Below are 24,733 nucleotides of genomic sequence, written 5' to 3' on the forward strand. Positions count from 1 at the left end.
AACCGAACATCCCCACTAACCGAACCTTATCGTCCTGGGATCAAACATTCCCAAAATGGTCCGAAAATCCAAAAAAATTGGAAAAAAAATCGATTTTTGCCGTCCGTAATTTGAACTTGCCGCGCCGCGTGAGAGCATTGTTTTGGTTCGTCATTCCTCCGACGTCCGATAGAGCGCCGCTGCATCCTCCCCACTTCCCGCCTGTCTCTCACCGCGACAAGACCTACGCTCTTCGCCATGGCTTGGGAAAAGTTAATGTGCAACACTTAAATTTAATGGAACATTATTTGGACTAAAGTGAACACTGTGAAAAGAACGGACTTCTGTGTGTTAGTGACTAAGTTCAGTGCAAGACTTCAGGAAGAGTGTAGTGCAAGTGCTTCAGGAAATCGTTCTTACTGTCAGAGTCCGAGAGGAGGCGGTTATTCATCGAGGTGGCCAGGGACTTGCTGTAAGTAGCCAAAATGTTTCATGTTGTACTATTTTCCATACTATATTTACCAGAATGTTTCATATTGTATTTTTTCCCATACTATACTTACCAGAAAGTGTCATACTGTACTTCTTTCCATACTAAACTTACCTCATGCATGTGCAGTAGGAATGTGTTTTTCAGAGTTCGGTTAGGTTCGGTTAGGTTAGGTTCGGTTAGAGTCCATAAGTACCAGAATGTTTATTAATGTATGAACATACTTCTAAACCCACATTTTATGTGTCTATTGCATTTATTTCAGTCATTTATGTGCCTTATTGGTGTGATTTGGGTGTTAAATAGGTGCTATGCATGTCCGGAGGGAGTTGTATAGGTGTTTCTCTGTGTTAGGGTCCGTAAGTACAAGTCCATAAGCTGGGGCCCAATATCCGGACAAAACCAATATCCGAACCTACCGATGGCTCTATTGATCCGGATATTGGAGTGATTACTGTATATATATATATATATATATATATATATATATATATATATATATATATATATATATATATATCGATATATCTATATATCAATATCTGTATATCTATATATACCTATAGATCTATATCTATATGTGATAGGAAGCGTTATGAGGAACACACTGAGGTGGTTTGGCCATGTGGAGAGGATGGAGGGTGAAAGACTGACGAAGAGAGTGTATGTGAGTGAGGTGGAGGGGGGAAGAGGGAGGGGGAGGCCGAGGATGAGATGGAGGGATGGGCTGTAGAGGTATATGAGAGAGTGGGGTGTGAGTTGGGAAGCAGGGCAGCGAAATGGCGGGGGACAGGGCGACTTGGAGGCGATTTGTTTGTGGCCACCCCAAACGGGATTGAGGCGTCTGGCAATAGATAGATAGATAGATCTATATCTATCTATCTATATATATATCTATATCTATCTATCTATATATATATCTATATCTATCTATCTATCTATATATATATATATATATATATATATATATATATATATATATATATATATATATATATATATATATATATATATATATATATATATATATATATATATATATATATATATATATATATATATATATATATATATATATATATATATATACATATATATATATATATATATATATATATATATATATATATATATATATATATATATATGAATATGATAATTTATAGTAGAATGGAAACCCAATTTTAGAGTAAGTCTCTCACTTGGCCATTCATGAATTCACTGAAGACTCCTAAAATATTACCTTCCCACCATCTATAAGCATTTCTGCGATGTTCTGTGAGATTTCATGTGCTACAACCCATGGAGTGCAATGTCTCCTTGCTCAGCAGCCATGTTTATGATGTCATGCCAAGCAGCCATGTGATAAAAGCTGGTGGACATCTTGGCACTAAATGAAAAATAAAATCATCTGGGATTAACTGGATCACAGCTGTCCCAACCAGGAGTGGGTTCCTGGGGATTGCATTAACACTCTCAGGTTCCTGTAACTCACTCTCAGCTCAACAAAGCTGTCTGGCATTAGCTGAAATAAAATACCATGTACTAATGAGTTGTTCTGACCAATGATGTCTTTGTTTTTACTTTACCCTTGTTATTGCTAGATAATTTTATTCTGACTGAGAGACTTTTAGAACTGGACAACTTAGATGTAGCCTTCCTTAAATTTTTCAATTATCAGGGGTTCTTCTTACTTAGAAAAAAATAAATAAATAAAATAAATAAAAAGGTGTGCTGATACTTGAATGACTATAAATTGTCACCATATTGAAGTGGCCACCATAATTGAGGAAATAAAAAAGCTAGTAATGGATGTTATAGTTTGTCTTTCTTAAGTATGTGGAGAATTTCATCCTTTTGTAACTTACTTCCCACAGCTCAATGGCAATATAAGACAATAGTATAGCTCTACACCCTTTCCATATTACATGTTTATGACTAGCACCAAATTACTAGTGATAAATTCTTGTTACAGCTCAGGATTTATGATGAAAGCATGACAAATTTAGGCGCTGCAAATCCTTTTAGTCCAATAATGTCTTTTAGTAGTTCATATTTACTGCTACTAGATGATTTTAATCAGATTAGGACTGGTAGGTGGGAGCGCTCACCATCCACTCACTCAATGCAGTGTTGCTCTCGGGTGTCTGCCCTCTCCTCTCCTCCATCCTTCTTTCCTTCCATCCTCTTCTGTCTTTCTTTTCTTCATTCTTTCCTCGTCCTTCTGCCTACGGGTGACTTTACACTCCCTCTTCTGTCCTTCTTTCCTTCATTCTTTTCTCTTCCTTCTGCCTGTGGGTGACTCAACACCGAGTGACAAGCCAAATGGTTTCCTGTACACCAGGAAACCATTTACTACACTGGGCAGTAACCATATAACCAAATTTTGGCACCTGGTGGTTTTAGTGGGTAATTACAGCACTCCAATCAGACTGAGCCGGTGAAGGTTTATATCCAGGAGGTGGTTGGGGTTTATTGCTCACATAATGCCACTCCGGGATGAGTGAGGCTGGTCACTCTCATCTTAAATGTCAGGACTTGCTTGCCTAGCCCCAGGATCCTATGCTCCTCATGGGGTAATGTTGGAATGGATGATTGATGGATGGATGGAGGAAAGCTCCCTGGTAAAGAACACCTTAATGAAGACTATATTTAACCCCTACTATGCAAAAAGTCTGTCCTAAGCTGAATGAAATATTAACTGCTACCAGATGATTTTACTCATTTCAGGAGGCACTGACAAGATGCCTACATGTGATGACGCTGTGGACCCCTGCATGGTGTGTGTACTGTGCTGCACCTGTACATGGCTCTAGGCCACTACACTCCACAAACACCCTTCTTACAGACCTTACACAGAGAGTTTTCGATGGCATGAATTCAGCTAGGCCACCACACAGAACACTCCTAATCACACTAGACATTAGCAAAGCTTTTGATGCCATCCCCTGCCACAACCTCACAAACAAAATACTCAACAAAAACATGCACAATAACACAAAAAGATGGCTGGCAAACTACTTAGCAGGCAGATGTGCACACATAACATTTGCCGGTCAGTCTTCTAACATCAGAAACTTCACAAACGCGTCCCCCAAGGATCTGTTTTGTCCCCTACACTCTTTAACCTATACATGCACGACATACCCACACCCCACACACCATAGATACACATAGCTTCCTATGTAGATGATATAACACTTACATGTATGCACCAAAATGCAAACACAGCTGCACACATCATTCAACCTTACCTGAACACACTACATGAATGGTTCACCACAAACAGGCTCAAAATAGCCCCAGCCAAATCTACAGTGATCCTTCTCACAAACTGGACAGCAGAACATAGTCACATCCCACACCTCACCATAAACAACACTCCCCTACCACACACAAAATCCTTGGTATAACATACAATACATCAATATCACAGGCTGCACAGCTACTACACCCACAGACCACCTACATCAAGAAAACCGAAGTCCTCAAAGTCAAGGATCACCTAGACATGAGAGGCACCCAGTTTCTTGCTGCAGCCTCCACAAACCCACAACATCCACTATATTACATGGTAGCACATCCACCCACACCAAGGAACATCAAAACAACAACCAGCACACAATACCATACAAAAATATTGTCATCTCTCCCCCCTCAGACCAGCTTCCAGAAGCATATCCACACTCAGATAACTCGCCGCTCCATTCAGTCACTTAAAGACAACACACAGCTGAATGCACGGCCTCCTGACATCCACCCTTCTGGATCCTATCTCCCTCGTGAGGACAGGGTCCACCTGGCCAGGATGATGTGAGCACCATCCAGCCCTCTTAAGCTACCACAAGAGGATGGATGACTCCGTCGCTGATGCCTGTCCAGGATGCAACACAGCACCCCATACTATTAAGCACATTATGGAAGACTGCATTGCACACAATCACCTACGCCACCAACACAAAATACACTCTTTGAGAGCTCTGTGGGAAAGCCCGGTCTCGGCCGTGGCCTTCCTAAGGGACTCAGGGCTGTTCGGCCAGACTGCCTAGGGAACAACTACTACCACTACTACTACTACCTGTACAACCGACCCATAAGGGCATATGCTTATCTGTGGTCGACAAGTCTGCTCAGCTAAACAGACCAGGGTTAACAAAAACAACAACAACAACTCAGTTTAGGAAGGCCCCCTAGAAGACAGGGCCTTAATGAGGGCTATGTTTAACCCCTCCAGTTTGAAAAGTCTACCCTATGGTGAATAAAACCATCCAGAGATGTTACAAATTAATCAAGAAATACATAATCATATTGAAAAGGCTAAAGTGGAGAGAGAACAGCTTACTTGAGGAAGTGATAGACACAGGCATCAACAACTCTGTACGGCAGCGCATATTTCTTGTCAAAGAATATCCGAAGGAAAATAGAATTCGGTCCTGTATAGTCCATTTCGGCCAGCTTAAGGATGGCAGCTGCTGAGTGTAGGATGGGGATGTGACTCTTGGCAACCACCGAACCCACAATGATTGCCTCACGTAAGGTGCAATTACCAGACTAGAAGAAAGAGAAGAAACATATATATTAGCATCATCACTGCTGCAATTCTGTTATCCTTATCATCATTATAATCATCAACATTTCATTTATTTCATTTCGGTTTAAAAGGTTCCAACATGCTTGCATGCATTACCCTTGGTCACCTAATGGCAGCTCTCCATGCTGCTCGATTGCTGGCAGCCTCCCTATTCAGTCCCTCATCCCTGAAGTTACACACTGTGACCTCATCCCAAATCTTTTTCAGTCTGCCTCTCACAACCCTACCCCCAACATTCATACTTCTCACTTTCTGTACCCAATTATCATCTCCCATCCTCTTCACATGCCCAAACCATCTCAATCTACCCCTCCTCATCACAACACCAATACACTCCAATCCCATCCTACTTTTAAACTCCTCCATCGTAAAACTAACGCCTCCAGCCCTCGACTCAGGGACACAAAGCACATCCTCCTAATCACTGCCATTTCTGTATGTTTAGCAAACATTCTCATCCTTTACTGTCCAGGTCTCACTACCATACAGCATTACACTCGAAGCACATGCTACATACGAAGATCCATTGGCACGGAGGAAAAGCCCTCTCAATGTCAGGAGAGGCAACAGCTCCCTGAACTTCTTCCAACCATTCCTAACTCTAGCCACAGAGCTAGCTCCTGCCCCACTTCCAGTACATAACATGTTTCCCAAATAACAAAAATCATCCACTCACTCTAGAGATTCACAAGCAAGTTCAATAATTTTATGCATGGCAATCTCCACAAGATCTCCCCGACATGCCGCACACATGAAATCAACATTATCTCACGGTCTACCTCTAATACCACTACATCTCTTATTCACCCACATATCACAAACAGTGCACAAAAAGGAATTACTTCCCATGCCCTTGTGGCAAATCGCACATGCACACTCCCCTCATCTTTGCCAGTACTGCCCTCAGCCTTACATACCATCACTTTTGTTTTATCAGCACTTACTCTTAAGCCATTGTGACCCTGCCTCATACCACCTCTCCACTTCCTACATCTTTCCTCCATATCCCTTTCATTCTCTGAAATCAACACCAAATCTTCAGCACACAACATCTCCCAGGGAAGTCAATTCCTGAAGTCATGTGAGAAGGCTTCAAGTACCATAATAAACAACAAGGGGCTAAAGATTAACCCCTGGTGCACACCAACATTCACGGAAAACTCCTCACTCAAAACTCCATTCACCCTTACCTGGGTGTGAGGACCCACATCCATGGCCATAACCAACCTATCCAGCCACACCTCGATCCCAAGCATTCTCATTCCCCACTTCACCACCTCTCAAGGGACTTTGTCAAAAGCCTTCTCCAAATCAATTAAAACAAAGCAGACATCCGTTTTCTTTTGTACATATTTTTCCTCAAGCTATCGAACAATGAATATGACATCAGTGGTCCCTTTGCCTAGCATAAACCCAAACTGCATCTCATCATTATACACTCTTTCTCTAATCATACCCTCTAGAACTCTCTCCATTACCTTCATTATCTGGTCCAAAAGCTTGATCCACCCATCCATCCATCATCCAATCCTATGATGCCCTATGAGGAGTGTAAGAGCCTGAGGCTAGGAAAGTTGGTCCTGACATTTAAGATGAGAGTGACCAGCCTCACTCATCTCTGAGTGGCAACACATGAGCAATAAACCCCAACCACACCTTGGATATAAATCTGCACCAGCTCAATCCGACTGGAGCACCTTAATTACTCACTAAACCACCAAGTGCCATAATTTGGTTATATGGTTACCACCCAGCGTAGTAAATGGTTTCCTGGTGTACAGGATACCATGTGACCTGTCACTCAGAGTAGAGCCACCCAGAGGCAGAAGGAAGAGGAAAGAATGAAGGAAAAAAAGAAAGAAGAGGGAGTGTAAGGTCACCCGCTTTCAGAAGGAAGAGGAAAGAATGAAGGAAAAAAAGAAAGAAGAGGGAGTGTAAGGTCACCCGCTTTCAGAAGGAAGAGGAAAGAATGAAGGAAAGAAACAGAAGAGGAAGGAAGGAAGAGTGGCCAGGCCAGACACCCAAAGCAGCACTACATCAAGTGAGTGGATGGTGAGTGCCCCCACCTAAAATCTCCTCTTTCCAGGCCATCACACTTCCACTTGCACACATCTACAATTACACTCTTCAGCCAATCATATGGGACAACACTATCTATCTATCTATATACCTAGGCTGCTTCCCCCAAGGAAAGGGAGGTAGCCGAGACAGGACGACACACTCCCCATTTACTCATCCATTCAAACGCAGTCAATCGCATCTTAGCCCCAAAGGGGAGAACGGACAGATCCTCACCGCACCACACCGCACAAGGGTCAACTGCACAATGCAATCAGTGACATCCGCAGCAGGGCCCGACAGCAGAGCTGGTTTACCCCTGCCACATCATAACAGACCCATCCCCTTACCCACACCTGACCTGACTAGCTGATCAGACCAAATACAGGAGAATATCCCCTCAGGGCTGCGTCATCACTTATTCATTTACAATTTCTCTCCATTTATTTCTGTCACGCACAGCCACTCTTCCTTGCTCAACAGACATCCCTCTCGCATCCAGCGCTCTCTTCACACTGTCCATCCATCCTATTCGTGGTCTTCCTCTCAGCCTTACACCTCTCACATCAGATCTAGTTATCTTTTTCACCAATCGCTCATTATCCATTCTCTCCATATGCACAAACAATCGCAACACCCTCTGCTCAACTCTACCAGCCATCTCCCGAACAACTCCAGTTCTCCTTCGCACTTCATCATTTCGCACTCGATCCATACACGTCACTCCACACATACTCCTCAGACACCTCATCTCCATTACATTCAAACTTTTCCTCTCTGCTACACCCATATTCCATGTTTCAGCCCCATATAACACAGTCGGTACCACAACACCCTCATACAGCCTTCTCTTTACATCCATTCTAGGCGAACGACATCTAAACACTTTTTTCATTCCTCCCAGCACCTTTCCTACTTCACATATTCTAAACTTCACCTCTGCATCTATTCTTCCATCCACAGCAACATGTGACCCTAGATATTTAAAACACTCTACCTCCTCAAGCAACTTGCCATTCAAAACTATATTCATCCCCCTACCATCTACAAACCTCATACATTTCATCACTTTACTCTAATTCTCATTTAATTTCAATTTCCTCCTTTCACACACCTTTCCAAACTCCTCTACCAACTGTCTCAATCTCTCCTCTGAATCAGCCACCAGTGCAGTATCATCTGCAAACAGCAGCTGCTTCAGATTCCACTCTCCACCATCAACATTCACCAGACTCAGACCTCCACCTAAAACTCTTGCATTCACCTCCCTTACAACACCATCCATGTAAATATTAAAAAACCAAGGCGACATTACACATCCTTGTCGCAGCCCCACTCTCACGGGAAACCAATCACTCACAGCATTTCCCACTCTTACACACGCTCTACTATTTACACAAAAACTTTTCACCCCTTTTAGTAACCTACCATCAAGTCCATACAATCTTAAAACAGTCCACAAAGCCTCCCTATCAATTCTATCATACGCTTTTCTCTAAATCCATGAATGCCCAAAACACATCCTTGCCTTTCGCTAAATACCTCTCACACACTTGTCTCACAGCAAACACCTGATCTATGAATCCCCTCCCTCTCCTAAAGCCACACTGCTCATCACCAATCACTCCCTCTGTACCCTCTCTAACTCTCATAATTTACACTCTACCATAAACCATACCTACAACACTCAACAGACTTATGCCCCTAAAGCTAGTACATTCATACTTATCACCCTTGCCTTTATACAACGGGACCACACAAGCACTTGCCCAGTCAACTGGTACCATACCTTTCACAAAGCACACATTCAACAATCTTACTAACCAATCTACAATAGTCACTCCACCACCCTTCAGGCATTCCACAGCACCCTGCAGCTTTCCCTGTTTTCATCTCCTTTACTGCCTTCTCCACTTCCTCCTTCATGATCAAAGAATCATTCAACTCTCCCAACACATTTATTCTTTGCACCCTTTCATCTGCCACAATCTCAGCCACCCTTTCCTCCTCTACATTTAACAATCTTCCAAAATACTCTGCCCATCTCTTCCTTACTGCATCCATCGCAACTAACATCCTTCCATCCTCTGCTTTTACTTGCTCTTCCTTCCCAGACTCTCCCCTTCGCACCCTTTTCCCCTCCTTCCAAAACATTTTCTTATTCTGTTGAAAATTCTCTGTCAGCCGCCTACCCCACCTCTCATCTGCTGCCACTTTAGCATCACGCACAGCTCTTCTCGCCCTATTCCTCTTTTCCTTATACCTTTCATATGACATCTCATCCTTCCTCTGCAGCCACACTTCATATGCACGTCTCTTCTCAGCCACAGCCATACTTACTTTCTCACACCACCATTCACTTCCTCTTCTTACACCACCACCCACCCGTCTCACACCACACACCTCTTCTGCATGCCCCACCACAGCACTCTTAAACAACTGCCATTCCTCCTCCGTACTGCCATATTCCTGATCTTTCACTGCGTTCCACTCATCTTTCAATTTCTCCTGATACTCTATCTTTTTCTCTCTTTTATCCAACTCACTCACTTTCAAAACCTCCCTGCCACACCTAATCCTCCTAGCTCTCACCCATCTCCTACCTACTCTTAACTTTCCCTCCACCAGGTAGTGGTCAGACATACCTCCACCCTCCCCTCTCAGAACTCTCACATCCAACAATCTTCCTATTACATTCCTAGACACAACCACATAGTCCATCAAAGCTCTATCAACAACCCTTCCACCCTCCTGTCTCACCCATGTATACTTATAAATATCTTTCTTCTCAAACAGCGTATTTCCAATCACCATCTCTCGCTCAACACACATCGCTATCATTCGTTCCCCATTTTCATTTCTTCCAGGCACACCATGCATACCAACAACACCTTCAACTGCTACATTTCCCACTATACCATTCAGATCTCCCATCATTACCACATTCACATTCGCTCCAAAACTCTGCAGACATTCATCACCATCATTCCAGAAAGACTCCCTCTCTTCTTCATCCCTTTCACTATCAGGCCCATATGCACTCACAAACACCCACAACTCACGTTCAAATTTCACTTTCACCCACATCAGTCTCGATGACACCTCCTTCCATTCAATCACACACTGCTGTACTTCCGGACTCACTAACAAGGCCACACCTTCTCTTGCCCTTCCTCTATCAACACCTGACAATCTTCCATTCACACTTCCGAACATAGACTCACCCTTCCCTTTCATCTTCGTTTCACTCAAAGCTAACGCATCCAACTTTCTTCTCACAAACATTCTCCCTGTCCCCTCCCTTTTAGCCTCAATCGTACTACATCCACGCACATTCATAGACCCAATCTTCAGGGTACGGGGATAACTCCATCCCCCATCCCTTTCTCTGGCCTGTCTCTTTTAGGAACTAAAAAAACAGAGGAGGGGGTCCCTAGTCCCCTCACCCCGCCCCTTTTAGTCGCCTTTTACGACATGCAGGGAATACGGTGGCAGTATTCTTCCTAACACAACCTGGCCGCAGAGTAGTAGTACCACCCCATAGTGCGGCCAGATTGTGTCCCCCCAGCCACAGGGGGAACGGGACAACACACTCATATATAATCGTATTTATCAAATCAGTGACTGACCCCACTCTCATATCTTCTGAGGCTTTCAACATTTCACCAGTCAACCCAGACACACCCACTGCCTTCCCCATCTGCATCCTGCCTGTTACCCTGCTGACACCAGCAGTGTCAATCAAAGGCCAAAGGCCAAACACTGGATCTCCTAGCTCCAAACCTTCCTTGTTCCAGTCAAACTCCTCATTCAACAACTGGTTGCAATGCTCTCTCCAGGCATCTTTAATATCCCCACTGTTCACCACCACCTATCCTTCATCATTCTTCACACACTGCTCCCTCTTCATCTGATTTGCCACCTTAAATATCACTTCCTCCTTTCCCCACTACTTAAGTTATCATGTGCAAGTCTCAGATTCACATTTTGCCCAGTAAACCTCTCTTCTAGCCCTGCACTTGGCAGCCAAGTATTCCTCTCTGCTACCACCTTTTGATCACTCCTGAAAAATCTTTCTTTTCTCCTTAACTGCAGCTTCTACACCTTCATCCCGCCACCAAGTTATAGTGCACCCCCACACAATGCGAACTCACACAATGCAAATCACCTACAATGCGATGTCAACTCAGAAAATGCTTATTTTTATCGAATGCGAAATCTATGAATCGAACTTCCCAACATGCGAATCAGCTGAATGATTCCAAGGCAAAAATGGACTTCCCACCATTACTACGAGTGTCGGACTGGACAATGCGAGTCAATCACAAGAAGGCATGTGGCTGGCAACGAGCCAGATTCAAAATGGCAGGTAGCTGGGCAGCTATCTGCATGCCATCTACTGACTTTCCTGGGCAAACAGACACTTCTTCCCCATATTGCCGCGAGAATACATGTTGTACCTCACATCCTGTGGTCTGTTTTAGAATCATAGGTACCCACCTGTTCATCTTGGTCTCAGCTGATGACTTTGAAGGCTTTATGGCACCTCCAGGAAACCTCACCAGTGACAGCGAGAGTGACAACGGGGTGCCCTGCCCCGTGGGGCAAGCGTAGACTCCCCAAACCTCGGATACCCACCCTCCTCTCTTCTTAAGAAGCCCAGAAGTCTCTTAAATAAAGGTACATGGTGTTCTATTTCTTGTTTTACTTGTTGGTCCAACTAGACAAAGTATTAGCAGGGTAGAGTGGGCTGGAAGGGGACCCAAAGACCAAGCCCTGGGTGGGCTGTCCACCAAATACCATTTTTCCCATAAGTCCTTTGTTTCACACAATGCGAAACCGTACAATGTGAGGGTTTCTTCCGTCCATAAACTCGCATTGTGTGAAGGTGCACTGCACTTTTTGTCTTTGGGTACACCTTGTCCATCCACACACTGAATCAAATAACTCTCAAGAGGCTGTTCTTGAGTGCTCTGTACCATTCATTAACACTTCTATCAATGTCCACCTGTTCAGCCACCATTCTTAATCTCACCATAGAAGGCATCCCTTACTGCTTAGTTTTTCAACTTCGATATTTTCCTCCTAGGTGCATAGTTCCTCTTTTTCATCAGCCACTCATTAAGCACCATGTCACATATCAATAACTTGTGTTGCAGCACAAACTCTTCGCTCCCTATAACTCCTGTCAACCCTCTTGACCATGAAATAGTCTATCTGGCTGCTATTTCCCCCTGACTTGTATGTAATCAACCTACTCTCTCTTTTCCTAAAATGTGTGTTGCAACACAGTCACGTTCACTGCCTCCCCAAAGTCAAGTATCCTCTCCTCTTCCTCATATAAATACATATATATATATATATATATATATATATATTGTACAGTAGGGACCCCATTTATGCATGTTCAGTTTATGCATTTCTCCATTTATGCGAGCTGCAAAATATTCATTCAATACAGTGATTATCAGATTATGCGAAATTAACTCATTTTATGCGGCGCGCTACACATAGTGGCCTAAATTCAGGTTCCAGTCAGGGAATTCCCACCAAACAATGTCTTCTCGCCACACTGCTCAGTTCAGCCCGAGTCTCTCATAGTAACAGACGTGCTCTGAGTGGTCTCCATCCTAAAAGGTGACAAATATTTTCATGTAAAATAATAAGTTAGGTTCTAGGAGCCCCATATTTTTCGTTAAAAATACTGTATATTTAAAGATAGATTATTATAAATATGTCTGGCGTAAGACACCCAAGACAGTGTGTTTACATATGATGTCGCTGACTGGACACATCAGCGCATTCTAACCTTGTCTAACGTGAGATAACTTTTACCTGGTCGTGGTGTAGTGGTATGCTGCCTGGCTCTCACCTGAGAGTCCCTGGTTCGATTCCCAGCATATTGGTAATTTATCAGATGATTTTTCCTGTGTACAGTACAGGTTTCTCTCTTCATTCTGACTTGCCGTAAGTGCTCGGGATAGATTAAAAGCATCTACTTGCCCGAGTGCCAGGGGGTTAACTCATCCTCTTGATGCCCACAGTGGGGGGGGAGGGACATTGGTTACAAGATTGTGACAACGTGAGTTAACTTTTACCTGGTCGTGGTGTAGTGGTATGCTGCCTGGCTCTCACCTGAGAGTCCCTGGTTTGATTCCCAGCATATTGGTAATTTATCAGATGATTTTTCCTGTGTACAGTACAGGTTTCTCTCTTCAAAGTAGATCGGACCAGGTTGAACTCGCGGAGGATGCGGGAAGAAGACCACCCCGCATCTACTTTCTCCATTATCTCCCGTTTCTTCTCCAGACTCAACACCACTCTCTTCCTTTTCTCAGGTGGCGGGGCCATCATCACACATACTAAGAGGAGGCCCGAGAGCAGCAGGAGTGCCTGCAGCAGGTAAGGCACCACCACAAAAGCGATCACGAGGGCAGCCATAACAACGGGTGTGCACTCGCGGCGAGAGACAGGCAGAAAGTGGGGAGGATGCAGCGGCGCTCTATCGGACATCAGAGGAATGACGCGCCACAACAATGCTCTCCCGTGCCGCGTGCGGCAAGTTCAAATTACAGGCGGGGAAATTTTTTTTTTTTTTTTTTTTGCGGTTTTCGGACCATTTTGGGAATAGTGGATCCCGGGACGATTGTGTCCGGTTAGTGGGGATGTTCGGATATTGAGCATCCGGATATTATAGTGATTACTGTACCTTTCCACTCCATCCCTTCCTCTCATCCTCGGCCTAACCCTCCCTCTCCCTCCCTCCACCTCACTCACATACACTCTCCTCGTCAGTCTCTCACCTTCCATCCTCTCCACATGGCCAAACCACCTCAGTGTGTTCCTCCTAACGCTTCCTATCACATCCACATCCACACCACAAATGTTCCTTCACATCCTCATTTGTCAGCCTGTCTCTCCATGTGACTCCACAGGCTCCTCTTAAATAACTCATTTCCACTGCTCTAACTCTTGACTTATGCCCTTCCAACAACGTCCAAGCTTCACTTCTATACGTTAGATTGGTATCACAATACTGTCATATGGTAACTTTTTCACTTCCATGCCCACTTCCCTGTGTCTTATCACTGCTTTCAAGGAACCAGCAACCAATCTTCCTTGTTGTACCGTTTAAAGCACTTCACCCTCCAAACTTCCATCCTTACTCATCACACTACCCAAGTACTTAAACATACTCACATTTTCCATTTCCTCACCATCCAACCTCACTGTACATTCACCAACTTCACTTCTCTCAAAGACCATCACTTTACTCTTCCCTACATTCACCTTTAGATTCCGTTTCTTACACACTCTCCCAAACTCATCCACCAAGCCTTGCAGCTCCCCTTCGTCTTCACTCAACAGCACAGTATCATCTGCAAACAACAGTACAGGGAGTTTCCAAACACTACCCTCTCTCACCAGGGCCACTCCAACATCCACTACCCTACCTTGTACCGCTTTTATTACCCCATCCATGTACAGATTGAACAACCATGGAGACATGACACATCCTTGTTTCAACCTAACCTTCAAAGAGAAAAATTCACTCAGTTCACCATCCACACGCACTGCAGCTTTAGCACCATCGTACATACTCTTCACAGCATTCAACAACTTCCCATCTACTCCATATATTCTTAACCCTTTAACCGCGGGCATTGTTTTGCCCCGACTGGCCTCTCCCGCGGGGGTTTCAGCCAAAATGTAAACAAACTTTAAACCTTTATAACTCTGCACAGAATAAATCTAGAGAAAAAAATGAGGTACCATTAGAAAGTACTAACCTTCGGCTTTGCAATGATGTAGGTTTCATGATTTCATTGACTATCACTGGATGGGCAGTGCCGTTAGAAGTGAGTGATCTAAAATCACTATTTTTCGCTCACACACCATTACCTTCGCTCACACACCATTACCAAATGCCAACCTCATTCTGATAATAATACTATAAACATATATGAACACTGCACATACGATAAACACCCACTCTGTGTTCACTGAGGCAGGTAAAAGGCACTGTAATTGCCCGCACTTCACTGCCACATCAGCGGTGTTGTAATCACTATTTTTCGTTCACACACCATTACCAAATGCCAACTTCATTCTGATAATAATACTATAAACATACATGAACACTGCACATACGATAAACACCCACCCTGTGTTCACTGAGGCAGGTAAAAGGCACTGTAATTGCCCGCACTTCACTGCCACATCAGCGGTGTTGTAATCACTATTTTTCGCTCACACACCATTACCAAATGCCAACCTCATTCTGATAATAATACTATAAACATATATGAACACTGCACATACGATAAACACTCACTCTGTGTTCACTGAGGCAGGTAAAAGGCACTGTAATTGCCCGCACTTCACTGCCACATCAGCGGTGTTGTCACTCACACAGCTGGACAGATACTGATGTGTGTTGGTCAGGGGTGGAGTGGGGGGCCCGGGGGGTGGGAGGTGGGGGCCCAGGGGGTGGGAGGAGGGAGGTGGGGGTCGGCTGGAGTGAAAGAACTTAATAGCTACTCTCCCTTGAAACAATTGGTGCACGGAAAAAACGCGGGGTATTCAAAATACAGTATTCACAAACATTCGAGAATGACACCCGCGGTTTGGTCCAGTTTTTGCAATGTCATTCTGAGATGACACCCGCGGTTAAAGGGTTAATACTTTCCACAATCCTTGTCTATCCACCCTGTCTTATGCTTTCTCCAAATCCATGAAAGCCGCATACAACTTCTTTCCCTTCTCTAGAAACTTTTCCACTAAAGATCTAAGAATGAATATCTGATCTACACAACCTCTTCCCTTCCTAAAGCCTCCCTATTCTTCTCCAACTAATTCCTCTGTTCTTTCTCTAACTCTCTCAATAAGTATCCTACCATACACTCTTCCTATTAAACTAAGAAGACAAATGCCCCTATGATTACCACACACTTCTTTTTCCCCATTTCCTTTGTACAAGGGAATAATTATACCTGACTTCCAATCCTATGGGACTCTACCTTCCTCCCAGGCCAATCTGCACATCTTCCACATCCATTCTACTACTATCTCTCCCCCATGCTTCTGCATTTCACCACACACTCCATCAATTCCTGGGGCTTTCCCCAATTTGACTTTCTTCATTGCTTCCACAACTTCTATCCTACTGATTTCTTCCTGTCTTCTCACCTCACTCATTCTCCCAGCCATTCCCCAGCCACTTATATTTGCACTACTTCCATCCACTATGTTCAACAATTTCTTAAAGTATTCTCTCCATCTGCTCACTTTTTCTCCCTTCTCCACTAGTAATCTACCATTTTTATCTTTCACTCCCCTGCTAACTTTACTGCCACCCTGTCTTACTCTCTTCACCTCTCTCCAGAACATTTTCTTACAGTCCCTACACTTTACACACAAATTCCTTCCAAATCCCTCATCCACTCTCTTCTTACTCTCTATTACTAATCTCTTCACCTCTCTCTTCCTTTCTACATATAACTCTCTCTTCCGCCTCTCAACTTCTTCCACGCCCCTATTTCTCATCCATTCACTGTATGCTTTCTTCTTTTGTGCCACAGCCTGTCTCACTTCTTCATTCCACCACGCTGTTCTTTGTAGCCCCCTCCGTCTTCTCTTCACCCCACACACCACATCACATGCTGCACATATTTCTTCTGTGAATATCCTGCACATACCTTCCACGTCCCCCATCTGCTCCAGTTCATATTTATCCAATTGTTCCTCCACTTCTTTCTTATATTCTTCCTTTTTCTCATCCTCTTGTAACCTTTCCACTCTCCTTGCAACTACTCCTTCCTCCCGTCCTTTCCTTCTTTTTCTCCATCTTACTTGGATGTTGATTCTGCCCACCACCAAGTAGTGGTCAGAAAGTCCACTCTCTCAACCTCTATAAGCTCTTGCATCCATTACACATCTTTGCATCCTTTTATCCACACACACATAATCAGTCATTGCCTTCCTTTCGTTCAGTTCACCACCCACCCTTCTCATCACTCGCCATGTATACCTGTAGATTATTTTGTGTCTGAAGAGGGTATTGGCTAACACCAACCCCCTCCCAGCACAAATGTCCACTAACGCACTGCCATTCTCATCTATCTCAGCAGGCACAGCCCACTCATCAACTATTCCATCCACCTTCACATTCCCGACTTTACCATTCATATCACTGATCAAAAACACTCTCATTCCTTCCAAACTTTTCCGTGCACACTTCCACATTTGTCCAGCACACGATCTTGCTCTGGCGCACACACGCACACAATCGCCCACATTTGTATTCCAACTTTTAATCTTACTCACACAATCCTTGACCCAACTTATCCATACTCTCTTATGTTCTTCTTCCATCTTTCACTCACAACAATACACACTCCTCCTTTTGCCCTCTCATTCTCACCTACTCCTGCACATATACCCCATCCATACTCCCATTCTCTCACACTCTCTCCTCTCCATTTAGTTTAAGTTACTCCACATACATCCACTTTCGCACCCTCAAGCACATGGACAATCTCTCTTTCACCTCATCATTCGCACCTGCTAGCCTCCATGTTGCGATCCGTACCATGTCCATTGTCCGGTCCTTGGTCATCATTTTTTGGTCAGTCCTCGTCCGAGGCTTCTTGTTCATCTTTTTAGTTAGCTGTTTTCCGGGGAGGGGCACTAACCCTCCGCCAACCCTTTTAGTCGCCTCGTACGACAAGCAGGGATACTGGGGGAGTATCCTTGAAAACCCCCCTACCCCCAATATTTTTCTACAGCAAGGTATAAATTTTTTATTTTTTGCCTAACTTCAACTCGTCACTTTGACTTTTTATTTTATTTTTTCCCCCTTTTTGAACATACTACAATAAAGTGCAACTATTCAGCTTCAAAATAACACCACAACCAGCATCCTATCATAAAAAGTGTATTTACACTGACTGATCAAAGAAAAAGATTATGAAGTGAATATGTGGCCGAGACTAAAATAAAATTGTGCATCTCTTTCCTTTCGCTTTACTGCACAGCAGAATGCAAAAATTACAATAATCTATAAATCATTGTAAAGGCAATTTATTGTAGTTTTGCATGGTTTAAACCAGATTTACATATCTTTATTAGTTAGTTTTTGCCGAATATTTTTCTATGGCAAAGTATAAAATTTTTTCCTTTTGTCTAACTTCAACTCGTCATTTTGGCATTTTATTTTCTTTGTTCTCCTTATTTGAACATACTTCGGTAAACTACAACTATTCAGCTTTACAATGTCACCAAAACCAACATTCTATCATGAAAAATGTGTTTACACTGAGCGATCAAAGAAAAATATCAGGCCACGAAGATGTGGGTCAGCGTGAGTGGCTGACTCTAGCACCAACAGAATCTGCCCAGCCCAGAAACCTGATAGGGTTAACCCTGCCAGAAACCCTGGTTATATGGTTAGCACCCAGAGTAGTAAATGGTTTCCTGGGTACAGGAAACCATTTGGCTTGTCACTAAATGCAGACCTATGCTGGATGGTAACCATATAACTGGGATTTTTGGCCAAGTTAAATGTTCCCCAGATTCCCCTATCTAAAATCATTTAATCATAGCAAATGTTTTGGAGAGCCTCAGAGGGCCCAATACCTACCCAGGACCCCAAACAAATGGGCAGATTCGCATGGCCATGTGGAATATGAGAGGTGTGAACGAAGAAAGCAGCAGGAAGAAAGTGGTGAATGTGTTCAGGAGTGCAAGATATGCCATGATGGCACTGTGTAAAACAAAGATGAAAGGGTGTGAAGTGGCGGAGTGGGAGGGTGTCAAATGCGTGAGGCCAGGCATGAATGTGCAAGGAAGATACAAGGAAGGAGTTGCTTTTTTCATGAATGATGTGAGACAGAATGGAATGATAGATTGCATATGTGTCAGCTCAAGATGCATGTATGTCAAGTTCAAGTCTGAGAAGGTGAAAGTGGCTGTGATTGTAGTGTATGCACTGTGTGATGACAGGAGTGCGAGAGAGAAAGAAAGATTTTGGGATGAGCTGGATGAAGCAGTGGGCGAAATGCCCAGGGGCTATAAAGTGGTCGTAAAGGACAATATGAATGGAAGAGTAAGCACTGGATCTGAGGATGACATAATGGGTTGTAATGGAGTGCCAGAAGAAAATGATAATGGGAAGTAGCTGAATGATATATGTCAGGAAATGAGGTTGTGCATCTGTAACTCGTATTTCAAACACAAAGATGCTGATAATTATACATGGTGGTGGGTGAATAGAGGCATGGTCCAATGGACTGGGCAAATTTGGGCTGTCTGGACGTTGCTACTCCTCACCCTGCCCTAGGGCAGGAAAGGAGGTCCGGATGATGATCATGATGATGATGACGACAGAGGGAACGGACATCACGTTGAGAGAAGCCTGACTGATTATGTGCTCGTAAAGAGGTTGATGCTGGGAATGGCTGCTGATACGAAGACCGTGAAAGGATGCTGTGGGGGCCTACCAGATGCAAAATCAAGCTAAGAGGAGTGAAGTGGACCAGGAGAGAGAGGAGCAATTAGGAAGAAAAATTGAAAATTGAGAAGCTGAGGATCAAAGAAATGGAAGATGATTACAGGACCAAAGTAGGGGAGGAGTTACAATCTGTGAACTGGAGTGAAATGGATCTGGACAGCTTGTGAAATGCATACAGGGATTGCTTAGTTAGGAATGCTAAAGCGGTGTATGGTGTGGCTAGAGTAACAAAAAAGAAGAAAGGTATGGCATGGTGGGATGAAAAGGTTAAGAGAGCAGTGGAGGAAAAGAGGAAGAAGTGGCTAGAGTGGTAGGACAGGGGTTCAATTGAAATAAGAACTGAATATATTGAGAGCATGAAGCATGTAAAGAGACTAGTGAAGAGGAAAAAGAAGGAAGTAAATGATAATCTAGGAAGAGAAATGAATGCAAATTACTCTGAAAATACAAAGTTATTCTGGAAAGGGGTGCAGAAATGTAAACGTGGCGGTGAAAAGTAATGTGAAAGTGTGAAGAATGTAAGTGGTAGATTATTAACCCATGGAGATGAAGTTAGGGCCAGATGGAAAGAATATTTTGAAAGCCTGATGAATGGATAGAGAGAGAGCAGTGCCGCTGTAAATATGATCGATTTTGAGGGTGTCCAGAGAAGGAATGCAGTGATAGGAAACGTGACACTCACACAGATGAAGAACGCTGTGAAACAGCTGAAAAATGGGAAAGCAGCTGCGGTTGATGTGGTGTATGCAGAGATGATTAAGTGTAGTGGTCAAGGCGGAATGAAGTGCTTGTTGGAGATATGTAAGAAGGCATGGATGAGTGAAACTGTGCCAGCAGAGTGGAAAAAGACCATGATTAAACCCCTGCAGAAAAATAAAGGTGAGCGAAATGAGTGCAAGAATTATCGTGGCATAAGTTTATTGAGTGCGGTATGGAAGGTATATGGAAGAATAATTATAGAGAAAGTAGGAGAGATATCAGAAGTCCTAGTGAGTGATGCACAGGGTGGCTTTAGGAGTGGCAGAGGATGTGTGGATCAAATGTTTGCAGTGAGACAGATAATGCAGAAGGCTTGTGAGAAGGACTATAAGGTGTTTACAGCTTTCATTGATCAGGAAAAAGCATACGAAAAAGTAGAATGAGAAGGATTGTGGAAAAATGTGCGCATGTACGGTGTATATGGTAAGTTGCTAGGTGCTGTCATGAGTTTTTATGATGGTAGTGAAGCATGTGTAAGGGTAAATGGGCATCAAAGTGAATGGTTTACAATCAGTGTGGGCGTGCAACAAGGTTGTGTGATGTCCCCCAGGTTGTTCACTATACCGGTACATATTGATGGGGTGATGAGAGAAGTAAATCTATCTATCTATCTATCTATAGCCCGATGCCCTAATTCCGCAAAGGGTGGCCGCAGACAAAACGCCTCCAAGTCACTCTGTCACCCACCATTTGACTCCCCTCCCCCCAACTCACCCCCCCCTCCCTCATATACCTCTCAACTCCATCCCTCCACCTCATCCTCGGTCTACCCCTCCCTCTCCCTCCCTCCACCTCACCTACTTACACCCTCTTAGTCAGTCTTTCATTCTCCATTCTCTCCACATGTCCAAACCACCTCAGTGTATTTCTCCTAATCTTTTCAACCACATCCACATCTACCCCACAACGTTCCTTCACTTCTTCATTCGTCAACCTGTCCCTCCACGTCACTCCACATGCTCCTCTCAAGTAACTCATTTCCACTGCTCTCACTCTTGACTTGTTCCCCTCTTGCAAGGTCCACGCCTCGCTTCCATACGTCTGGGTAGGGATCACAATACCATCATGCAGTGACTTCTTAACTTCCATACTCACCTCCCTATTTCTCATCACTGCTTTCAGTGTACCAACAACCTTTCTTCCCTGCTGTACCCTTTCACGTACTTCATCCCCCAAAGTTCCATCCTTACTCATCACACTACCCAAGTACTTGAATGCACTCACAATACAGAGGGAGGTGGGGGATGGCATTGGTAATGAATGGTGATGGATGAAGTACCTCAAATTTGTTGTATGCTGATGATGCAATACTACTTGCAAATACCAGACAAGAACTTGGTAGACTAATGCAGAGTTTTGCTGATGTCTGTGAGTGTCATGCCTTGAGAGTAAATGTAGAAAAGAGTAAAGTGAATAATTATTGAGAGAGAAGGTGGTTCCCAGTATAATGTTACAGAGAATGGAGAGAGACTGGAATTGGTGAGAGAGTTTAAATATACAGTGACAGAAAAGAAAGGAAAACGTGCAAAAGAAGTGGAAAGTAGAGTGACACAAGGAAGAAAAGAAGCTGGTGCAATTAGGGCCTTGATAAGAAACAAAGGCTTCAGTGTTGCAGCTGCATGAAGCTTACATGAAGGAGTGTTAGTGCCAACTTTAACATATGGATGTGAGACTATAGTGTGGCATGAAAATTAAAAGTCATTTTTTCCTCTTCCTTCTGCCTGTGGGTGACTCTACACTGAGTGACAAGCCAAATGGTTTCCTGTACACCAGGAAACCATTTCCTACGCTGGGTGGTACCCATATAACCAAATTTTGGCGCATGGTGGCTTAGTGGGTAATTATTGAGCTCCAATCGGATTGAGCCGGTGAAGGTTTATATCCAAGGGGTGGTTGGGGTTGATTGCTCATGTAATGCCACTCAGGGATGAGTGAGGCTGGTCACTCTCATCCTAAATGCTGGGCCTAACTGCCAAGCCCCGGGCTCCTACGCTCCTCATGGGGCAATGTAGGATTGGATGATGGATGGATGGATGAAGAGTGAGAGTAGTGGAGATGGGACTGCTGACAAATGTACGTAGAGTACAGAAAGTGGATAGGATACAAAATACAGTAATGTGATTCCTGAAAGATGTGGAGTGAGGAAGTCCGTGGACACCCGAATGAAAAAGGGTGTACCAAGATGGTATGGTCATGTGGAGAAAAACGATAACAATAGAGTGATGAAAAAGGTATATCTGAGCGAATATGAAGGAGGGAGGAGGCAAGGTACGGTAGACCAAGGAGAAGGTGGAGAGATATGGTGGATGAGTGTGTGAGGAAGAGAGGTTTGGAAGTCGGTGAGGCTAAGGGACTGACAAGAGATCAAGCTGCTTGGACAAATATTGTGAGGAGAAGCGCATGAACAGGGATCTGGCACCCCTTTTAACATGACAGCATCTGGACTGACTCTATCGGATATGTTTATGTGAAACTACAGAACGTGGTGAATGATTTTGGCATATCCGATTGAGCCAGGATTCTGGGAACCTAAATGGTGAGTGAATGGAAGCATGGCTCACTGGACTGGGCAAATTTGTATATCTATCTATCTACCTATTGCCAGACACCTCAATCCCGTTTGGGGTGGCCACAAACAAATCGCCTCCAAGTCGCCCTGTCCCCCGCCATTTCACTGCCCTGCTCCCAACTCACACCCCCCTCTCTCATATGCCTCTCCACCCCATCCCTCCATTTCATCCTCGGCCTCCCCCTCCCTCTTTCCCCCTCCACCTCACTCACATACACTCTCTTCGTCAGTCTTTCACCCTCCATCCTCTCCACATGGCCAAACCACCTCAGTGTGTTCATCATAACGCTTCCTATCACATCCACATCAACACCACAACGCTCCTTTATATCCTCATTCGTCAGCCGGTCTCTCCATGTGACTCCACAGGCTCCTCTTAAATAACTCATTTCCACTGCTCTCACTCTTGACTTGTGTCCTTCCAACAACGTCCAAGCTTCACTTCCATACATTAGAGTTGGTATCACAATACTGTCATGTTGTAACTTTTTCACTTCCATGCTCACTTCCCTGTTTCTTATCACTGCTTTCAAAGAACCAGCAACCTTTCTTCCCTGCTGTACCCTTTCAAGCACTTCACCCTCCAAACCTCCATCCTTACTCATCACACTACCCAAGTACTTAAACATACTCACATTTTCCAATTACTCACCATCCAACCTCGCTGTACATTCAGTGACTTCACCTCTCTCAAAGACCATCACTTTACTCTTCCCTACATTCACCTTTAGATTCCATTTCTTACACACTCTCTCAAACTCATCCACCAAGCCTTGCAGCTCCCCTTCGTCTTCACTCAACAACACAGTATCATCTGCAAACACCAGTACAGGGAGTTTCCAAACACTATCCTCTCTCACCGGGGCCACTCCAGCATCCACTACCCTACCTTGTACCTCTTTTATTACCCCATCCATGTACAAATTGAACAACCATGGAGACATGACACAGCCTTGTTTCAAACAAACTTTCAAAGAGAAAAATTCACTTAGTTCACCATCCACACGCACTGCAGCCTTCGCACCATCGTACATACTCTTCACAGCATTCAACAACTTCCCATCTACTCCATATATTCTTAACACTTTTCACAATCCTTGTCTATCCACCCTGTCATATACGGTACTTTCTCCAAATCCATGAAAGCCGCATACAACTTCTTTCCCTTCTCTAGAAACTTTTCCACTAAAGATCTAAGAATGAATATCTGATTTACACAACCTCTTCCCTTCCTAAAGCCTCCCTGTTCTTCTCCAACTAATTTCTCTGTTCTTTCTCTAACTCTGTCAATAAGTATCCTACCATACACTTTTCCTATTATACTAAGAAGACAAATGCCCCTATGATTACCACACACTTCTTTTTCCCCTTTTCCTTTGTACAAGGGAATAATTATACCTGACTTCCAATCCTCCGGGACTCTACTTTCCTCCCAGGCCAATCTGCACATCTTCCACATCCATTCTACTACTATCTCCCCCCCATGCTTCAGCATTTCACCACACACTCCATCAATTCCTGGGGCTTTCCCTGATTTAACTTTCTTCATTGCTTCCACAACTTCTATCCTACTGATTTCTTCCTGTCTTCTCACCTCACTCATTCTCCCAGCCATTCCCCAGCCACTTATACTCGAATTACTTCCATCCTCTACGTTCAATAATTCCACAAAGTGTTCTCTCCATCTGCTCACTTTTTCTCCCTTCTCCACTAGTAATCTACCATTTTTATCTTTCACTCCCCTGCTAACTTCACTTCCACCCGTCTTACTCTCTT

The 24,733-nt window shown here is 43.9% G+C and overlaps 1 protein-coding gene across 2 annotated transcripts in view; it reads right to left on the reverse strand.

Moving 5' to 3' along the window:
• The window catches only part of bys (Bystin), a 152,677-nt gene that overhangs the window by 15,562 nt on the left and 112,382 nt on the right, over positions 1–24,733 (reverse strand). For both annotated transcript variants that reach the window (XM_080278382.1, XM_080278384.1), the window contains exon 8: positions 4,812–5,020. In XM_080278382.1, the coding sequence (XP_080134508.1) occupies positions 4,812–5,020 (209 nt within the window). The remainder of the gene's footprint in view (positions 1–4,811; positions 5,021–24,733) is intronic.

Source organism: Coenobita brevimanus, chromosome 73 (assembly GCF_032717465.1).
Source record: "Coenobita brevimanus isolate Jiangsu-jjx chromosome 73, ASM3271746v2, whole genome shotgun sequence".
In the NCBI taxonomy this organism is placed as follows: Eukaryota; Metazoa; Arthropoda; class Malacostraca; order Decapoda; family Coenobitidae; genus Coenobita; species Coenobita brevimanus.